We start from the raw sequence: 21493 nt of genomic DNA on the forward strand, positions 1-21493 counted from the left end.
GTTACATATAAAAGTTTAATGCATTTGGAATGTTGCATTTTGTTTCTGAACAAAAGTAAATACTGTGCAGGAAATACTTTTCTAAATATGGGCAACATGTTTTTCCTTTCCAGTGCAGTAAGCAGGCATTTTCCATCAAGTACATTGTCACAGAAACAGGTTTGGGTTTGGTGCACTGCCTTTGATAATGGCCGGACAGACATTCAAGCAAAGCAGCCACCAAACACGTCCACCACAAGCAGTGTACCAAACCCAAACCCATTTCCATCACATGATGTTGTCACCATACACCTCCACAATTTGGTGATGAATTTTAGCTGCTGATGCACCCTTTAGATGCCGAAATCTGATTACACTACGCACCTCAATGTCTGACCATGTTCCTGCCATATTATAACTGGCAAAGTATGACTTATATGAGGCGCAGTATAATGGCTGTGATGGGAAGCTGTGGTCTACCTGCTCTGGCCTGGTGCAAAATTAGAATGTAATAGAGAACATTACACACGTGAGAGGTCTGGTTACGCTATTTATTGAACCACCCTTGTAGTTTCGACAGTTGGATGGAAAATTTGTGAGAGCTACTTTTTACAAATCTTGAACTGACATCTTACATTATTGCTGGCAGAGAAACAGTACAAATTATTTTATTGAGGAGATGTGGAGATGGCTAGATCAACTTTTCTGGAGCGAGACTACGCTGACCTGGACTTGTGGGTGATTGTTAGGGTAGCCTGCCCTGTGCTGCCACGTCGTCATGGCAACCGGGAGACAAGTGCTAGCGGAGTGGCCTGAGCGCAGCTGATACTCCGGTTCGGGTCTTTTGCTGTGCAGTGGTTACAGGCTTTGTGCACGGCAGGGGATCCGGTGATGGTTTTTGTGCTCACAGTCCGTGAGGTCTGAGTGGGGCGTGGACAGCACCTGCTATATAAGGCCTCTTCTCAGGTTAAGCAGATGCTGCTGAATCTTTGTTGGTTAGTTCCTCAAAGTTAGCCAGTACTGTGTAGCTTGGTATTTGTTGTTGCTTACTGCAAATAGGCCTGGGGATTTGGTACTACACTCTGCCAATCCAGACCTAGCAGTAAGACTGGAGTCAGTCGTTCAACTTGCTGGGGTTCTTTTGCTACTCTGTGAACTTAGCAAGTTTGCGGCTGTATTCTCAGATTTGCCTGCCTAAATCCTGTCTCACTGTGCAAGGTGTTCAGGTGTCAGTTTAGTGGCAGTAAGCTGAACCTGTGCACTGCAAGTGAGGATTAGGATTGTGGAGACCCTCCTTGTGTCTATCATTCCATCTCTGACCAAGGAGTTTACTGCCACACCCGTTGGTAACCCTTTAGGGTTTTGCTGTTGCCCTTAGCAACAGCATTTCGGGTTCTCTACGTATTAAAACACAACATCTTGCTTTTTCCATTTGAGCATTCCTAATAATAGGGAGACACCCAGTTTCTTGGCCTCTGGGCTTCTCTGTTCACTTTGTTACCCTATCACCTTCTGTGTACGTAATGTCATATTCCCCAGTCTGTCTGTGAGTTCATTTGTTTTGCATCCCTATCTGTTCAGACACCAGTACATTCCTGCAGGCACTGGTGTGCATAACAGTTCAGACACCAGTACATTCCTGCAGGCACTGGTGTGCATAACAGTTCAGACACCAGTACATTCCTGCAGGCACTGGTGTGCATAACATATTCAGCAGCCTAATACTCCTGTTGAAATTTTGTGGGAATATGGAGCATACCCCTCAAAATACGTTGCAACAGGTGGTCGATCAGGTGCAGGTCCTGACTCGACAATTTAATGATTTGTCCATTAAAATGCACACCTCCCAGGCCGCTGGCGGAGCTCCCGCAGCAGCAGCACCTTCAGGGGTTAAGGAGCTGAAAGTAAATCTCCCGGATCGTTTTTCTGGAGATCGCTCGCAGTTCTTTTGTTTCAAGGAGAGCTGCAAGCTGTACTTCCGGCTTAGGCCTCAGTCTTCTGGGTCGGAGATTCAGCGGGTGGGCATAGTGATTTCCTTGCTACAAGGAGACCCACAGGTCTGGGCATATGGGTTGCAGCCTGACTGTCCGTCGCTTAAAAGTGTTGATGCTTTTTTTACGGCACTGGGCATGTTGTATGATGACCCTAACAAGACGGCTTCAGCCGAGGCTCAGATTTCGATCCTTAAGCAAGGGCGAAGGCCAGTTGAGGTTTACTGTACGGAGTTTCGGAGGTTGGCCCATGATACCCAGTGGAATGACCCAGCCCTGAGACACCAGTACCGAAGAGGTCTTTCTAACCAGATAAAAGACCAACTGGTACAATATCCCTTGCCTGATAGCTTGGATCAGCTCATGCAGTTATCCATCCGGGTGGATAGACGGATGAGAGAGCGTAGGCTTGAAAGGGAGACAGAGGTTTCCTTCTTTCCCAAGGGAACCTCAGACTCTGAGGAATTTTCCGAGGAGCCTATGTAGATTGGGGCTACCCGCCTCTCCTCGCGTGAGAAGACGCGGAGGAGACAGCAGGGGTTGTGTTTGTACTGTGGGAATAAAGGTCATGTGGTAGTATCATGCCCAGAAAAGCCGGAAAACTTCAGGGCCTGAGGGTGATGGGAAATATCCTGTCAGGCCAGAAGTCAGAATTTCCCAAGAAGACTTTTATCATTCCGGTGACCTTGAAGATCCTCGGTCAAACTGTCAAGACTGAGGCCTTTGTGGACAGTGGGGCCGACTGGGTTTTTATGGACCGCCAATTCGCCCTGAAACACTCTGTTCCCTTAGTACCCTTAGCATCGAAAATTGAGATTTGTGGGTTAAACGGGGAACCATTATCCCAAGGTGAAATTACCTCTTGCACTAGCCAGATTTCTTTGTTTATTGGAGCCACACACTCTGAAAAATTGTCCTTTTATGTGACTGTCTGTACTTTTTCCCCATTGGTGTTGGGGTTACCCTGGTTAAGGGCCCACAATCCTCAATTTGACTGGGTCTCTGGGGAGATTCTTAGTTGGGGTACTGATTGTTTCAGGAGTTGCTTGAGCCTTCCAGTCAGGCTCTCGCAGCTAAGTTTGCCAGGATTGCCAGGGTGTTATGCAGATTTTACGGACGTGTTCTCCAAAAAAGTTGCAGAGGTACTACCTCCCCATCGCCCCTATGACTGTGCCATTGATTTGTTGCCAAATGCTAAGCTTCCCAAGAGCAGGTTGTACTCCCTGTCACGTCCTGAGACTCAGGCTATGGCAGAGTACATTCAGGAGAACTTGGCTAAGGGATTTATCAGACCTTCACAGTCTCCAGTTGGGTCGGGGTTCTTCTTCGTGGGTAAAAAGGATGGTTCGTTGCGACCCTGCATCGACTTCAGGGAATTGAACCGTATCACGATTAAAAACTCATACCCACTGCCTCTCATTTCGGTCTTGTTTGACCAGCTTCGTACTGCCACCATTTTTTCTAAGATTGACCTACGCGGGGCGTACAATCTAATCCGAATAAGAGAGGGGGATGAATGGAAGACTGCCTTTAATACCCACTCAGGGCATTATGAATATTTGGTGATGCCTTTTGGGCTCTGTAATGCCCCGGCAGTCTTCCAGGACTTCATGAACGATGTACTCAGGGAATATTTGGATAGACTCTTAGTTGTATACTTAGATGACATCCTAATTTTCTCCCATTCCCTGGAGGAACACCGGAAGCATGTACGCTTAGTCCTCCAGAAACTCAGAGACCACCGGCTTGGGGCGAAGCTGGAGAAGTGCGAATTTGAAGTTCAGCAAATCGCATTTCTAGGATATATTATCTCCCCAGAAGGTTTCCAAATGGAGGGTTCCAAGGTACAGGCAGTCCTGGATTGGGTGCAGCCCACTAGTTTGAAGGCGCTTCAGCGTTTCCTGGGCTTTGCAAATTTTTATAGACGATTTATCGCTGGATTTTCGTCTATAGTGGCGCCCTTGGTGGCACTCACTAAGAAAGGGGTGGATGTTGCTCACTGGTCTTGTGAGGCTAAAGCGGCTTTTGCCCGTCTCAAAAGGGCATTTGTCTCGGCCAAGGTGCTGCGACACCCAGATCCAGAGCGTCCTTTTGTGGTGGAGGTGGATGCCTCTGAGATGGGTATTGGGGCAGTGCTCTCTCAGATGGGAGTGTCTGATAATCGCCTTCATCCCTGTGCTTACTTTTCCTGTAAATTTTCGCCTGCCGAGATGAATTATGACGTGGGTAACCGGGAATTGTTGGCTATTAAGGATGCACTCGAGGAGTGGAGACACTGGCTTGAGGGGGCTAAGTTTGTGGTCTCAATTCACACCGACCATAAGAATCTGGCATATTTAGAGTCAGCGAAGCGTCTCAATGCCAGGCAGGCACGATGGGCTTTGTTTTTTGCTCGCTTTAATTTTTTGATAACATATCGCCCTGGGTCAAAAAACATCAAGGCTGGTGCGCTCTCGCGGAGTTTTGCTCCAATCCAGGAGACCACCGAGGAGCCGTTGCCCATTGTGTCCCCATCATGTATTAAAGTGGGCATTACCCAGGACCTCTTGTCATCAGTCCTTAGAGCACAGGAGCAGGCTCCTCCAGACCTTCCGGTAGGTCTTTTGTTTGTGCCTCCTAGGTTAAGACAGCGAGTGTTCCTGGAATTCCATGCCAAGAAGTCGGCAGGTCACCCGGGTATTGCCAGAACTCGGGAGTTGCTATCTAGGGCGGTGTGGTGGCCCTCGGTGGCTAAGGATGTGGATCAGTGGGTTCGGGCATGTGACATCTGTGCCCGAAATAAGACTCCTAGAGGGGTTCCTGTTGGCCCATTACATCCACTCTCTATCCCATCTAAGCCATGGACCCACATTTCAATGGATTTTGTGGTGGACTTGCCCAAATCCTCGGGGATGACAGCCATCTGGGTTGTCGTTGACAGGTTTTCGAAGATGGCGCACTTCGTTCCACTGGTTGGGCTGCCGTCGGCCAGACGCCTGTCTGAATTATTTATGCTGCATGTTGTGCGCCTCCACGGGTTGCCACTTGATGTGGTCTCTGACCGCGGATCCCAGTTTGTGGCCAAATTCTGGAGGGCATTTTGTTCCGATCTCCAGATTTCTGTCAGCTTGTCGTCAGGCTACCATCCGCAGTCTAATGGGCAGACTGAAAGGGTGAACCAGTCCTTGGAGCAGTTCCTCAGGTGTTATGTCTCCAAATGTCAGACTGACTGGGTTGCTCATCTGTCCATGGCGGAGTTTGCCTATAACAACGCGGCTCACTCTGCTACAGGGATCTCTCCCTTCCTTTGTGTGTATGGGCATCATCCTAAGGCCAATTCTTTTGACCCCCTGGACTCCACGCCTGGTGGTTCCTCTGTGGTTTCGGTCCTTAGGGGTATTTGGAGGAAAGTGAAGAAAGCCCTTGTGTCTGTGTCATTAGTGACCAAAAGGGTTTTTGATAAGCGGAAAAGACCCTGCAGCTTCAAATTAGGAGACTTCGTCTGGTTGTCTACCAAGAATTTGAAGTTGAGACAGCCATCTCATAAGTTAGGCCCCCGGTTCATCGGCCCTTATAAGATCACTAGGGTTATCAATCCGGTGGCATTTCAGTTAGATCTGCCCCGTTCTTTGGGTATCAATAAAACATTTCATTGTTCCCTTTTAAAACGGGCCATTAGTAATCCTTCTTCCAGTGGAAGACCTTCTCCTCTTCTGATACGTGGCCAGAGGGAGTTTGTTGTTGAAAGGATTCTTGACTCCAAGATGGTTCGGGGTCGGCTGTCATTTTTGGTGCATTGGAAGGGGTATGGCCCAGAGGAGCGGTCGTGGGTGCTCAGTTGTGATCTTCATGCCCCCAGACTGATACGCTCTTTCTTCTCACAGTTCCCCGATAAACCCGGTGGTAGGGGTTCTTTGACCCCTCGTCAGAGGGGGGGTACTGTTAGGGTAGCCTGCCCTGTGCTGCCACGTCGTCATGGCAACCGGGAGACAAGTGCTAGCGGAGTGGCCTGAGCGCAGCTAATACTCCGGTTCGGGTCTTTTGCTGTGCAGTGGTTACAGGCTTTGTGCACGGCAGGGGATCCGGTGCTGGTTTTTGTGCTCACAGTCTGTGAGGTCTGAGTGGGGCGTGGACAGCACCTGCTATATAAGGCCTCTTCTCAGGTTAAGCAGATGCTGCTGAATCTTTGTTGGTTAGTTAGTTCCTCAAAGTTAGCCAGTACTGTGTAGCTTGGTATTTGTTGTTGCTTACTGCAAATAGGCCTGGGGATTTGGTACTACACTCTGCCAATCCAGACCTAGCAGTAAGACTGGAGTCAGTCGTTCAACTTGCTGGGGTTCTTTTGCTACTCTGTGAACTTAGCAAGTTTGCGGCTGTATTCTCAGATTTGCCTGCCTAAATCCTGTCTCACTGTGCAAGGTGTTCAGGTGTCAGTTTAGTGCAGTAAGCTGAACCTGTGCACTGCAAGTGAGGATTAGGATTGTGGAGACCCTCCTTGTGTCTATCATTCCATCTCTGACCAAGGAGTTTACTGCCACACCCGTTGGTAACCCTTTAGGGTTTTGCTGTTGCCCTTAGCAACAGCATTTCGGGTTCTCTACGTATTAAAACACAACATCTTGCTTTTTCCATCTGAGCTTTCCTAATAATAGGGAGACACCCAGTTTCTTAGCCTCTGGGCTTCTCTGTTCACTTTGTGTTTATTTTGTTACCCTATCACCTTCTGTGTACGTAATGTCATATTCCCCAGTCTGTCTGTGAGTTCATTTGTTTTGCATGCCTATCTGTTCAGACACCAGTACATTCCTGCAGGCACTGGTGTGCATAACAGTTCAGACACCAGTACATTCCTGCAGGCACTGGTGTGCATAACAGTTCAGACACCAGTACATTCCTGCAGGCACTGGTGTGCATAACAGTGATATACTGTGCCCCGCATTCGTTCATCGTTGGTGCCGGGTCGCATGTGCGTGCAGGCCAATATGGACAATCTCGTCCATATTAGCATGCACGCATATGGAGCTGGGTGACGAGGGAGTGAAGTCTCCGCCACCTCCCCAACACCGCCAGGTCGCCCGTCTGCCGTATCGGCCGTTGGGCAGCTCGGCGGCGGGTCGCCAATGTGTAGGGCCCATTAGTCTCGACTTTCAAACCCCTGTAGATGCGTGAGCCTGCAAGTCAGGTCATTCATGCATGTACATTAGGCCTGGCAAAGCAGGATGTTCTGCAGCACTGCTACCAGACAGCATCACGGGAAAGCTAAGCATTACTTTGCTGTCTCAGTGAATTCTATCTATTGTCGATTCTCGTTAAATAGACCCAATCATATAACTACATTAGGTGGAGAATAAAGGCCTAAAAATCAGAGGCAAATCCCTGACTCAGTGAGGAAGATGTATCAAACCTTCTAAAGAAGACAAGTGGAGAAAGTGCACATAGTAACCAATCAAAATCTACCTATAATTTCATCAAATGCCCTGAAAAATGATAGTTAGAAGCTGATTGGGTACTATGGGCAACTTTTCCACTTGCCCTGTTTAGAAGGCTTGACTCATCTTCCTCAATATATCTTATTACATATTGGTTTATACAATTCTGGTAAAGCGTCCTCCCCCCTGAAAATTACCATTCTCCACAACCTTTAGACCTTTAGAAGCATATTACATGGTCACCTTGAGCAGCCTGTTGAAAAAAAAAAAAAAAACTTTTTTCACTGTATTGCTTTTTAGCTGAAATATGTTCTGAGAAAAGAAAAATGTTTTCTAACTTCTACTCTCAATGAAACTGTATTTATTATAATGTAATTGTGGTGTCTGACCTCATTTACCAAATAGTCTATGTGACTGCATAAACAAACATAAATGTTTACTAATATTTTTAAGGTCCTTCCACAATTTTAAGCCAAGTTAGCAATCACTTAACCAAATCCCCATGTTTTGTGTTCATTTTTCTTTAATGCTGTGGCTTAAGCATGTTAACATTTCTTGATTAAACCTTCCATATTTGTGTTACATCCTTGTCTTTCACCTTATTTTTCTGTCAGCGTTCGTCAGATATTTAAACTAGCAACCACTGTTTTGTAAAGTGGAAATGTATTTTAGTCTTTTTGTATGGCATAATCCTGTAATTAAGAAGGCATTGGTTACAGAAGGTTTATCTGAGGATAGGAAACATGGAACATTTATGTTCACAATGTCCGTATTATATGTTAAATGTATATATCTTGACATCCTGTTCATCCCATGTCTCGTAACCAGGTTGTAAAGTATGCCCATATGTTATACAGATACCAACCACTTGTCCCTAAATGCTCTGTAGTGTAATAGAATCCATGCAACCTTAGTAGAACATGTTGATTGAACTTGGAGTAGAGTTGCTGAAATATCTTAGAAATAAAAATTCAAACCGACATTCGTATTGGCACTAGTAAAATCCAAATTTACTGTGGACAAAAATGATGATGATAAACTAAATGTTTGAACCAGTAAAATAGATTTGGGACAGTTATAGTGATGTGCAGATTTATTAGCTGCATATTGGTGTATTGTAGAGGGACACACTTAACTATTTTTTTTATGTTTTGCCTAGGAGATGGGATGAAGCTCGCATGTGGATTATCTGACAAGTCATTATTGGTATTTAGTTCCACATTAAATGGGGAGCCAGCTGTTTTTACAGGTATTAATCTCATTTATGTATGTGTTTATATGTATATGTTTATATTGTACTTACATTTGTACTAACATTGTATACACAGTAAGGCAGTATGGTATTTTCTATATAAGCCCAACAAAGCCTGTGCTATTCTACTTATAAATATAGCATCCATTCTGAACAAAGACAGACCTTCCATTATACTAGCATAGTGAGCACAGCCGTATATGAGACATTTGTGGGACATGTACTAAGCAGTGATAAAAGTGGAGAAGTGAGCCAGTGGAGAAGTGCCCATGGCAACCAATCGGCTGCTCTGTTTACTTTTATAGTATGCAAATTATAAATGTTACATCAGTGCTGATTGGTTGCCATGGGCAACTTCTCCACTGGCTCATTTCTCCACTTTTATCACTGCTTAGTAAATCTCCCCCATTGAATCAAAAGCGAATTAGCACAGTACATAAGAAAATATTGTACAGATTTCTTTAGTACCCTAGCATCTAATAAACAGGGCCTGGAAATTTGATAAAGAATATTACCAATGCAATTAAATAAATCAACCAAAGTAAGTGTCAGATGGCATAATCCAAAACGCCCAAAATTTGGCTAAAGATAACAATATTTTAGTAAGCAAAATGAAATGGATATAACTGTATGTGCAGAATAACATGTACTATAGAATTCAGGGGGTGGTCTTCAGTATGCCGGCGGTCGGGCTCCCGGCGCTCAGTATACCGGCGCCGGGAGCCCGACAGCCGGCATACCGACACTTATTCTCCCTCGTGGGGATCCACGACCCCCCTGGAGGGAGAATAAAATAGTGTGGCGCGCGTAGCGTGGCGAGCGCAGCGAGCCCGCAAGGGGCTCATTTGCGCTCGCCACACTGTCGGTAAGCCGGCGGTCGGGCTCCCGGCGCCGGTATGCTGGTCGCCGGGAGCCCGGCCGCCGGCATATCGTAGTGAACCCGAATTCAGGTAGGACTGCTACAGATGATAATATGCACTTCATATCCTAAACTTTCCAATGCATAGTTTGTTGTTTCTATTATGAACTAGAATGTATGTTTTAAGCTACAATGCATTAATATGGGTTACTCATTATATAACGAACCTAAGTGTACGTGTACAGTGGATAACTCCATTGCGCTGATTGAGTACTATTTCTGTCCATATGAAATTGGCTAGAGGAGTGAGTGATCACTGTCTTATCCCAGATACTTGTTATAATATAGGTCCAATACTTCTATTATTGGACCTACCTTTGTATCTTTTACCTGAGACAAGACATATTTAAAAATTTGCTTTAGCACTAAGAGAAGTATTGACAGTGCTGGGACCAAATTGAACTTGCACCATGGATTTGGTTGTTGAAGTGTCAGTCCTGCTACCACTGCAACCTACAGTACTATCCTTAGCTGCAGTGAATATAGGGTGATGTATTCAACGGGGCAAAAGCATTGACTGGCACAAAATAGAGTTTGCATTGATATTGGCAACGCAAAGGATCAATGAGTCTGTTATGTCACTTTTCTGAGACCCAGTATAAATAGTTAGGCACTGGAAACCTACCACACAATAAGCCCAGCGTGTTTGGCTGGGGAACTGAAACTTAGGGTGCTCAAGAACTCATAAGCATCCATTACGCTGGTGCAGTCTGACTTAAGTCCAGTTGATATGGAACCACATTGTTCTGGGGCAACTCAATGACATATTCATGACAAAGTCCACTGGGATTGATAAAATAACTTGAAAAATGGAAGTAAGATTAATGGAGAGACAGGGCAAGGACCATCCCTACCTTGCCTCCACAGTGCTTGGCCATCTCTCGAGTGGATGGAGGACTGATGTACTGATTTGTGGGTCCTAAACAATTGCTGGATGTCAATAAAAGAACTAGTGAATCCTAGGCAGTATTGATCGCAGCTATTAGCCCATGATATTTCTGCAGCTCCACGCTAAGTATCTGCAAAACAATTTCAGATTGCAGCACAGTATATTCTGTCCAGGAGTCACTCAGGATATGAAAAAGTAATTGGCCTCTAGCAGTGGTTGCCAACTTCTTGAGGGATCCCTTTACCATGTATTCCTCTTGCTCGTGCTGATAATTGACAAACTATCACGGCCAAAAAAAATGAAATAGGTGAAACTTATAAACAATAAATTATAGTGTCACATTAAAGCAGCTCCAAATAAAGTATACTGTACTAGTAACATACAATACAAATATACAGTAATTAAATTAACCACAATTAGGAGCGTAAACAATAATAAATGTTACATTTATAAATAATACACAGCAATAACATTCAAGTACAGTATATATAAAACCTCATAACGACAATATAGCTGGGCTTGAAAATATATAGTAATACAGGGTACACCTCCTTATAGCAGTTGAAGAGGGTGATTCATGTGCACACATAAAATGTATGGACCTCTTAGTGGCTCTCAATGAGATAGTAGTAAATTGAACTATGAAAGTCTCCTTTGAAGACTCAGAGTAAAGCAAATAAGTAATCCTGGAGGAATCCTAGAATTTCTCAAACCACTGCTCAGAGTCAGATGTTAAATCCTTGGGGGACCAGAGACAATTAGCAGCAATTGCAATAATATATCAGAATCCAATGTCCTCCAATTAAGTGTTTAGCTGGATATATATCCCACTGAATCTAAATTGCTCTAATAAACATGTTAATTATTTAAGGTAAATTTTTGTCCACAGTAACGATTGTAGCATAGCTCAGAAAAAGAGCAAGAAAACATGACTTGAATCTTGGCTCTTATGTGTTGTATTCGATTAAATATAAATGGCACATTCAGATCAGAGATTAAGGAGCAACCAACTCTGTAATACTGTAGATGTCGATATGTGGATCCAAAGATTGGTTTGCAATTGGAAATGGTGCTTAGCTCTATGGTCATGAAAAAGGTAGATGAGATGCTGAAAATGGGAAAAATTGTGCAATCACAAAGTTCCTGGTCTGTGAGCATAGTGTTGATGAACCATACCAGTTGAATCTGATCAAAAATAAACTGTAATAGTAGCCAATCTCATGTCCCATTTAGATGGGCTATCTTGGGCACATCAGTTATGTAAGACAGAGGTTCTATACCTGGAGCACTGTATTATTGGAGGCATGATTCGGCCCAAGCGACCAGTGTCCAGGCTATCCATAAACAAGTCCAAGCCTTCTGTGGCAGCTGGGTTTAGTGTCCCATTATAGCTTCATCAATCCACTGAGAGATCTGAGCATGGATGGAAAACAGCTGACTTGGTCCCCACTGCTTGTGAGCAAGACTTCAGCCACCTGTTTCAGCAGTTGAGAGTATAGAGAATCACTGCGCACTCTAGGAGCCGCCCTATAGTGGCACCAAAATGTGTCACCTGACACATCAAAATAAAAGTTGCAACAAAACAAACAGGCTTGATGTAACATGAGTGCACATATTTGTTACATCAAGCCTGTTTGTTTTATTATTTCATCCAACTGAAGGTTGCCCTAGCTCAAAAGTCTGTCCCGGTTGTCCATGACTTCTGATGACTGTGCATAGTGCAGACAGATGTGTACGTTTTTGGACTAGGAACAGTGCTCAGCCAAGTAGCAGAGAATGGTTGGGAACATCCATGGCATATATCTCTCAGAAACATAGAGATCAGGACATTGCTTATGCCACCTAAATTCCTTGCCATAGGTATAGGCACTCAAGAAGCTTCAGCCATACTTCTACTGGCTGAAGATCTCTGGAGTGACCAAGCATTATCCCACTAAGCTGGATACACCAGATGTCAAGAAATAATAAACAGCTGTTGAGTATAGCCGGGTATTATAGTCAAATGATTTTGTGAGGCTGCACAAAAGAGTGGAACTGATGGGACTTCTATGAATGATGATGGACTTTCCCAACAAAAGGAGAGAGATTCTTTTCTATGTGCACCACTTGGCCAATCATCACTGCTTGCCCAACGGCAGAACTCTGAACACATTTAAGAAGGGTAAGGAATGTGGAAAGGGCAGATTTATCCTGTTTAGCATCCTCTCTCTTGAACTCTTTTTCTCTGATGTCCTAAGTGGATGCTGGGGACTCCGTCAGGACCATGGGGAATAGCGGCTCCGCAGGAGACAGGGCACAAAAGTAAAAGCTTTAGGATCAGGTGGTGTGCACTGGCTCCTCCCCCCATGACCCTCCTCCAAGCCTCAGTTAGGTTTTTGTGCCCGGCCGAGAAGGGTGCAATCTAGGTGGCTCTCCTAAAGAGCTGCTTAGAGTAAAAGTTTTATTAGGTTTTTTATTTTCAGTGAGTCCTGCTGGCAACAGGCTCACTGCAACGAGGGACTTAGGGGAGAAGAAGTGAACTCACCTGCGTGCAGGATGGATTGGCTTCTTAGGCTACTGGACACTAGCTCCAGAGGGACGATCACAGGTACAGCCTGGATGGGTCACCGGAGCCGCGCCGCCGACCCCCTTGCAGATGCTGAAGAGAGAAGAGGTCCAGAAATCGGCGGCTGAAGACTTCTCAGTCTTCATGAGGTAGCGCACAGCACTGCAGCTGTGCGCCATTGCTCTCAGCACACTTCACACCAACGGTCACTGAGGGTGCAGGGCGCTGGGGGGGGCGCCCTGGGCAGCAATGAAAGTACCTATACTGGCTAAAAATACATCACATATAGCCTCTGGGGCTATATGGATGTATTTAACCCCTGCCAGGTTGTCAGAAAAACGGGAGAAGAAGCCCGTCGAAAAGGGGGCGGGGCCTATTCTCCTCAGCACACAGCGCCATTTTCCCTCACAGAACTGCTGGTGGGAAGGCTCCCAGGCTCTCCCCTGCACTGCACTACAGAAACAGGGTTAAAACAGAGAGGGGGGCACTTATTTGGCGATATGCTTATATATTAAGATGCTATAAGGGAAAACACTTATATAAAGGTTGTCCCTGTATAATTATAGCATTTTGGTGTGTGCTGGCAAACTCTCCCTCTGTCTCCCCAAAGGGCTAGTGGGGTCCTGTCCTCTCTCAGAGCATTCCCTGTGTGTGTGCTGTGTGTCGGTACGTGTGTGTCGACATGTATGAGGACGATGTTGGTGAGGAGGCGGAGCAATTGCCTGTAATGGTGATGTCACTCTCTAGGGAGTCGACACCGGAATGGATGGCGTATTTAGGGAATTACGTGATAATGTCAACACGCTGCAAGGTCGGTTGACGACATGAGACGGCCGGCAAACAAATTAGTACCTGTCCAGGCGTCTCAAACACCGTCAGGGGCTTTAAAACGCCCATTTACCTCAGTCGGTCGATACAGACACAGACACGGACACTGACTCCAGTGTCGACGGTGAAGAAACAAACGTATTTTCCTTTAGGGCCACACGTTACATGTTAAGGGCAATGAAGGAGGTGTTACATATTTCTGATACTACAAGTACCACAAAAAAGGGTATTATGTGGGGTGTGAAAAAACTACCTGTAGTTTTTCCTGAATCAGATAAATTAAATGAAGTGTGTGATGATGCGTGGGTTTCCCCCGATAGAAAATTATTGGCGGTATACCCTTTCCCGCCAGAAGTTAGGGCGCGTTGGGAAACACCCCTTAGGGTGGATAAGACGCTCACACGCTTATCAAGTGGCGTTACCGTCTCCAGATACGGCCGCCCTCAAGGAGCCAACTGATAGGAGGCTGGAAAATATCCTAAAAAGTATATACACACATACTGGTGTTATACTGCGACCAGCGATCGCCTCAGCCTGGATGTGCAGCGCTGGGGTGGCTTGGTCGGATTCCCTGACTGAAAATATTGATACCCTTGACAGGGACAGTATTTTATTGACTATAGAGCATTTAAAGGATGCATTTCTATATATGCGAGATGCACAGAGGGATATTTGCACTCTGGCATCAAGAGTAAGTGCGATGTCCATATCTGCCAGAAGATGTTTATGGACACGACAGTGGTCAGGTGATGCAGATTCCAAACGGCACATGGAAGTATTGCCGTATAAAGGGGAGGAGTTATTTGGGGTCGGTCCATCGGACCTGGTGGCCACGGCAACAGCTGGAAAATCCACCTTTTTTACCCCAAGTCACATCTCAGCAGAAAAAGACACCGTCTTTTCAGCCTCAGTCCTTTCGTCCCCATAAGGGCAAGCGGGCAAAAGGCCAGTCATATCTGCCCAGGGATAGAGGAAAGGGAAGAAGACTGCAGCAGGCAGCCCATTCCCAGGAACAGAAGCCCTCCACCGCTTCTGCCAAGTCCTCAGCATGACGCTGGGGCCGTACAAGCGGACTCAGGTGCGGTGGGGGGTCGTCTCAAGAGTTTCAGCACGCAGTGGCCTCACTCGCAAGTGGACCCCTGGATCCTACAAGTAGTATCCCAGGGGTACAGATTGGAAATTCGAGACGTCTCCCCCTCGCAGGTTCCTGAAGTCTGCTTTACCAACGTCTCCCTCCGACAGGGAGGCAGTATTGGAAACAATTCACAAGCTGTATTCCCAGCAGGTGATAATCAAAGTACCCCTCCTACAACAAGGAAAGGGGTATTATTCCACACTATATTGTGGTACTGAAGCCAGACGGCTCGGTGAGACCTATTCTAAATCTGAAATATTTGAACACTTACATACAAAGGTTCAAATCAAGATGGAGTCACTCAGAGCAGTGATAGCGAACCAGGAAGAAGGGGACTATATGGTGTCCCTGGACATCAGGGATGCTTACCTCCATGTCCCAATTTGCCCTTCTCACCAAGGGTACCTCAGGTTCGTGGTACAGAACTGTCACTATCAGTTTCAGACGCTGACGTTTGGATTGTCCACGGCACCCCGGGCCGAAATGATGATTCTTCTTCAAAGAAAATGGACGATCTCCTGATAAGGGCAAGGTCCAGAGAACAGTTGGAGGTCGGAGTAGCACTATCTCAAGTAGTTCTACGACAGCACGGGTGGATTCTAAATATTCCAAAATCGCAGCTGTTTCCGACGACACGTCTGCTGTTCCTAGGGATGATTCTGGACACAGTCCAGAAAAGGGTGTTTCTCCCGGAGAAGAAAGCCAGGGAGTTATCCGAGCTAGTCAGGAACCTCCTAAAACCAGGAAAAGTGTCAGTGCATCATTGCACAAGGGTCCTGGGAAAAATGGTGGCTTCTTACGAAGCGATTCCATTCGGCAGATTTCACGCAAGAACTTTTCAGTGGGATCTGCTGGAAAAATGGTCCGGATCGCATCTTCAGATGCATCAGCGGATAACCCTGTCTCCAAGGACAAGGGTGTTTCTTCTGCGGTGGCTGCAGAGTGCTCATCTACTAAAGGGCCGCAGATTCGGCATTCAGGACTGGGTCCTGGTAACCACGGATGCCAGCCTGAGAGGCTGGGGAGCAGTCACACAGGGAAAAAATTTCCAGGGAGTGTGATCAAGTCTGGAGACTTCTCTCCACATAAATATACTGGAGCTAAGGACAATTTACAATGCTCTAAGCTTAGCAAGACCTCTGCTTCAAGGTCAGCCGGTATTGATCCAGTGGGACAACATCACGGCAGTCGCCCACGTAAACAGACAGGGCGGCACAAGAAGCAGGAGGGCAATGGCAGAAACTGCAAGGATTCTTCGCTGGGCGGAAAATCATGTGATAGCACTGTCAGCAGTGTTCATTCCGGGAGTGGACAACTGGGAAGCAGACTTCCTCAGCAGGCACGACCTCCACCCGGGAGAGTGGGGACTTCATCGGGAAGTCTTCCACATGATTGTGAACCGTTGGGAAAGACCAAAGGTGGACATGATGGCGTCCCGCCTGAACAAAAAACTGGACAGGTATTGCGCCAGGTCAAGAGACCCTCAGGCAATAGCTGTGGACGTTCTGGTAACACCGTGGGTGTACCAGTCGGTGTATGTGTTCCCTCCTCTGCTTCTCATACCCAAGGTACTGAGAATTATAAGACGTAGAGGAGTAAGAACTATACTCGTGGCTCCGGATTGGCCAAGAAGGACTTGGTACCCGGAACTTCAAGAAATGCTCACAGAGGACTCATGGCCTCTGCCGCTAAGAAGGGACTTGCTTCAGCAAGTACCATGTCTGTTCCAAGACTTACCGCGGCTGCGTTTGACGGCATGGCGGTGGAACGCCGGATCCTAAGGGAAAAAGGCATTCCGGAAGAGGTCATTCCTACCCTGGTCAAAGCCAGGAAGGAGGTGACCGCACAACATTATCACCACATGTGGCGAAAATATGTTGCGTGGTGTGAGGCCAGGAAGGCCCCACGAAGAAATTTCAACTCGGTCGATTCCTGCATTTCCTGCAAACAGGAGTGTCTATGGGCCTCAAATTGGGGTCCATTAAGGTTCAAATTTCGGCCCTGTCAATTTTCTTCCAGAAAGAATTGGCTTCAGTTCCTGAAGTCCAGAAGTTTGTCAAGGGAGTACTGCATATACAACCCCCTTTTGTGCCTCCAGTGGCACTGTGGGATCTCAACGTAGTTCTGGGATTCCTCAAATCACATTGGTTTAAACCGCTCAAATCTGTGGATTTGAAATATCTCACATGCAAAGTGACCATGCTGTTGGCCCTGGCCTCGGCCAGGCGAGTGTCCGAATTGGCGGCTTTGTCTCACAAAGCCCATATCTGATTGTCCATTCGGACAGGGCAGAGCTGCGGACTCGTCCCCAGTTTCTCCCTAAGGTGGTGTCAGCGTTTCACCTGCACCAGCTTATTGTGGTACCTGCGGCTACTAGGGACTTGGAGGACTCCAAGTTGCTAGATGTTGTCAGGGCCCTGAAAATATAGGTTTCCAGGACGGCTGGAGTCAGGAAAACTGACTTGCTGTTATCCTGTAGGCACCCAAAAAACTGGGTGCTCTTGCTTCTAAGCAGACGATTGCTAGTTGGATGTGTAGTACAATTCAGCTTGCACATTCTGTGGCAGGCCTGCCACAGCCAAAATATGTAAATGCCCATTCCACAAGGAAGGTGGGCTCATCTTGGGCGGCTGCCCGAGGGGTCTCGGCTTTACAACTTTGCCGAGCTGCTACTTGGTCAGGGGCACACCCTGGCTGAGGAGGACCTGGAGTTCTCTCATTCGGTGCTGCAGAGTCATCCGCACTCTCCCGCCCGTTTGGGAGCTTTGGTATAATCCCCATGGTCCTGACGGAGTCCCCAGCATCCACTTAGGACGTCAGAGAAAATAAGAATTTACTTACCGATAATTCTATTTCTCGTAGTCCGTAGTGGATGCTGGGCGCCCATCCCAAGTGCGGATTGTCTGCAATACTTGTACATAGTTATTGTTACAAAAATCGGGTTATTATTGTTGTGAGCCATCTTTTCAGAGGCTCCGCTGTTATCATGCTGTTAACTGGGTTCAGATCACAGGTTGTACAGTGTGATTGGTGTGGCTGGTATGAGTCTTACCCGGGATTCAAAATCCTTCCTTATTGTGTACGCTCGTCCGGGCACAGTATCCTAACTGAGGCTTGGAGGAGGGTCATGGGGGGAGGAGCCAGTGCACACCACCTGATCCTAAAGCTTTTACTTTTGTGCCCTGTCTCCTGCGGAGCCGCTATTCCCCATGGTCCTGACGGAGTCCCCAGCATCCACTACGGACTACGAGAAATAGAATTATCGGTAAGTAAATTCTTATTATTATGTATTGTATATAAAAATGTATGTGTTTTAAAAATGTTCTGTTTATGGTTATTAAATAACCAGATGGGATCTTAGGCTACTATTAGATTTCCTAAACAATTCCCTGAAGTAGCTACGTAACAATTGGAGCACCCAGATACAGGCGGTGCCCTAGGACGTTGCACCAGTCACTGACTGAGGACTCTATAGAATTTACTCCACTAGCAGTTAGCCACATGGTGCAAGAAACGCCAGTTCATCCCAAAGCCTGCAACGATTTTCTGTCATCTTGGACAAGCTGACTTAAGGGGGGTACACACGGAGAGATCCGTTCTTAAAATCTAAGCAATCTGACTAGATTGCTTAGATTTTAAGCACGGATCTCTCATGTGTATGCCCCACAGCGATAGCGATGCGCGGGCCCGCGCGTATCTATCGCCGGTGCCAGATTGGCCTGCACCCAGCGGGTGAAATGAGCGGCCCCCCTTGCTCAGCACACATCGCGCTGTGCTGAGCGGGGGGAGATATGTGTGCTGAGCGGTCTGTGACAGATCACTCAGCACACATCTCTCCTCGTGTGTACGGGGCTTTAGTGTTCAGATTTTTAAGTCCATTCCTGGGCCTTACTACTTTGTGGATCTGCCAGAAGGAGGAGGATATCAAGCTTTATCCCGGCCCTGCTGGCAGAAGAGTAAACAATGTGACTCAGAGACCATGACGGTGCTCCAAGGAAGTGGAGATTATAACGACACTAGGATAGCATTGTTTAGTAAAATAAACTACATTTGGTTAAGCGATTGTGAGCCCATTACTGGTACAGGTATTTTCATGCAGCACATACTGAAAGGCTGCCTTAAGCTAGGTACACAATAAGCGATATGTCGTCCAATCCGGAGGATCAGACTGACATATCGTTTACATCGGAGCATATCAGACAGTGTGTATGCTTGATACGTGGATGCCCGTGGTCTCTACCAATATCATCAGGTTTGATATGCTGCACATCAAACCTGATGATATCGCTAGCGACAACATGAATGCTGATGAAGGACAGAACAGTGATTGTTCCCTCCAGCATTAACATCGCTCAAAGTATAGCCAGGTTCTGATATGTCGGGATGTCAGCTCCAAAGAGATCAGGTAGTCAAAGACCCATTTTCTCAATCTCTGTTATAAAGCATACACAGTAAGTAGTATTTGTCCTGAAAAAGTGAAATTAACGTTCAATAACATATCTTGGTAAGTCAAGTAAACAAATGTAAAAACAAATCACCAGATACTACAACTCTCAACTTTGCACATTATTGAGGTCAACCTTACTATGGACCTAATTCAGACCTGATTGCAACAGCATTTTCAATTTTTTTTTCTAATGGGCAAAACCATGTGCAGTGCAGGTGGGGCTGATATAACGTACAGAGAGAGTTAGATTTGGTGTGGTGTGTTCAAACTGAAATCTAAATTGCAGTGTAAAAATAAAGCAGCCAGTATTTACCCTGCACAGAAACAAAATAACCCTCCCAAATCTAACTCTCTGGACATGTTACATCTGCCCCAGCTGCAGTACAACATGGTTTTGCCCATTAGAGAAAAATGTTGCTTTTGCGAGCCATCCTGAATTAGGCCATATGCAGGGCCGGTTCTTGCCCTTGTGGCGCCCCGGGCAAAAGTTGGGGGCGTGGCTTAATGCGGGGGTGTGGTCAGTCACGCCCCCATTTGTAGCGCCGCTGAAAGGAAATAAAAAAACAAAAACAAAGTATACTTACTATACCCCGCTCCTGATTCCAGACCTGCAGACCTCCCCCCGGCGCCGCTCTTCTCCTCGGATCTATGGGAGAGACGTCAGTCATGACGTCTCCCCCATAGCACAGCATAGGCACTAGAGGTCAATTATGACCCCTAGCGTCTGTGCTACAATGCTGTGCGGTGCGCGATGACGTCATTGCGCACCGCACAGCAAAGGTCCTCTCCATGAAGGGAAACTAGACACTTAGCGTCTGATTCCCTTCACAGCGGGGGGGACCAGCGCCACGAAGGGAAACTAGACGCGTAGCGTCTGGTTCCCTTCTCACAGCGGGGGGAGGCACAGCGCGGGGGCACTGCTGGGGGGTACTCTGCACAGTGGCGGATCTTGCCATGGTGCGGCGCCCTCCGGAAGGCGGCGCCCCGGGCAACAGTCCTGCTTGCCCGTGGCAAGATCCGCCACTGGCCATATGATACTTCCTATGGTACTTACACACTTCCACCAACATAGTAGACCTGCTGAATGTATTTCCAGCAACCCTGTATCCGGTGCTCACAACTGTAGCTTAACTCTTATTTCATCATGCATTTTGCTGTATCGTCAAACAGTAGCAACTTAGATACTGCCTCAGCTTGGCATAGACACTATGGGCTACACATAACAACCTATATTTTCATCTCATGCTGTATGTTTGAGTAACACATCACAAATATAAACTTTCCAATCCACTTATATATGGAACTTATTGCACTACTAGTTACCAGCCCATCAATATGACGGAACAACCTAACAGTAATGTCAGCGTCGGCTGCTTTATGTGTCTAAATGGAGCAACACTTGAATTGCTCAGTCGGGCACTCTCTAGTGGCCGCCCGTGCGCAAAACACTTTAATTCCCCCATAAAGGTGAGGAGCAGCATTAGCGGTGTTTTGCTGATATCCATGTGATTTATGAATATGTATCATTTTCTTATATACAGTGCATCCGGAAAGTATCAACAGCACTTCACTTTTTCCACATTTTCTTATGTTACAGCCTTATTCCAAAATGGAATATATTCATTTTTTCCCTAAAATTCTACACACAGTACTAAATAATTTTCTATCTGGTAATAGAATTTCAGAGAATTGGTCACATGCGTTTGCAAAGACATGTTTAGCTTCTGAGCTCCCATTGAATGGGAGCAGTGTTTGGAAGGCATGCTGTTTCTTGTAGTGCTAATGGGAGATCCTGGGGGTGGCTCCCGGGTAAGTTAGCTCTCTGGATGCGTTTTACTATGAGCCTTTATCATGAGGCCTTACTGTAGACAAATCACATGGCCCTATGTGGGCACTGCTATTATGTAGTGTTAGGAGTGCTGATATCGGAGAAGCCTTGGCGCGAATCAGCAGCTAAACATGTCTTTGCAAACTCATGTGACCAATTCTCTGAAATTCTATTACCAGATAGGTTCAGGTATGTCTGCTGTTTGTCTGTGACCCCTCCCCTTTTCTAGCACCTGAAATATAATTACCTCCAGGAATGATAGAGCAACTGCC

At 46.4% G+C, this 21493-nt stretch overlaps 1 protein-coding gene across 14 annotated transcripts in view; it reads left to right on the top strand.

The window, feature by feature from the left end:
• The window catches only part of WDR27 (WD repeat domain 27), a 1147516-nt gene that overhangs the window by 517878 nt on the left and 608145 nt on the right, over positions 1–21493 (top strand). For all 14 annotated transcript variants that reach the window (XR_010176117.1, XR_010176118.1, XM_063917760.1 and 11 more), the window contains exon 17: positions 8538–8627. Coding sequence is in view for 12 of the 14 variants with exons in the window: in XM_063917760.1 (XP_063773830.1) it covers positions 8538–8627 (90 nt within the window). In the remaining 2 variants the exon portion in view is untranslated. The remainder of the gene's footprint in view (positions 1–8537; positions 8628–21493) is intronic.

The sequence above is a fragment of the Pseudophryne corroboree genome, chromosome 4 (assembly GCF_028390025.1).
Source record: "Pseudophryne corroboree isolate aPseCor3 chromosome 4, aPseCor3.hap2, whole genome shotgun sequence".
In the NCBI taxonomy this organism is placed as follows: Eukaryota; Metazoa; Chordata; class Amphibia; order Anura; family Myobatrachidae; genus Pseudophryne; species Pseudophryne corroboree.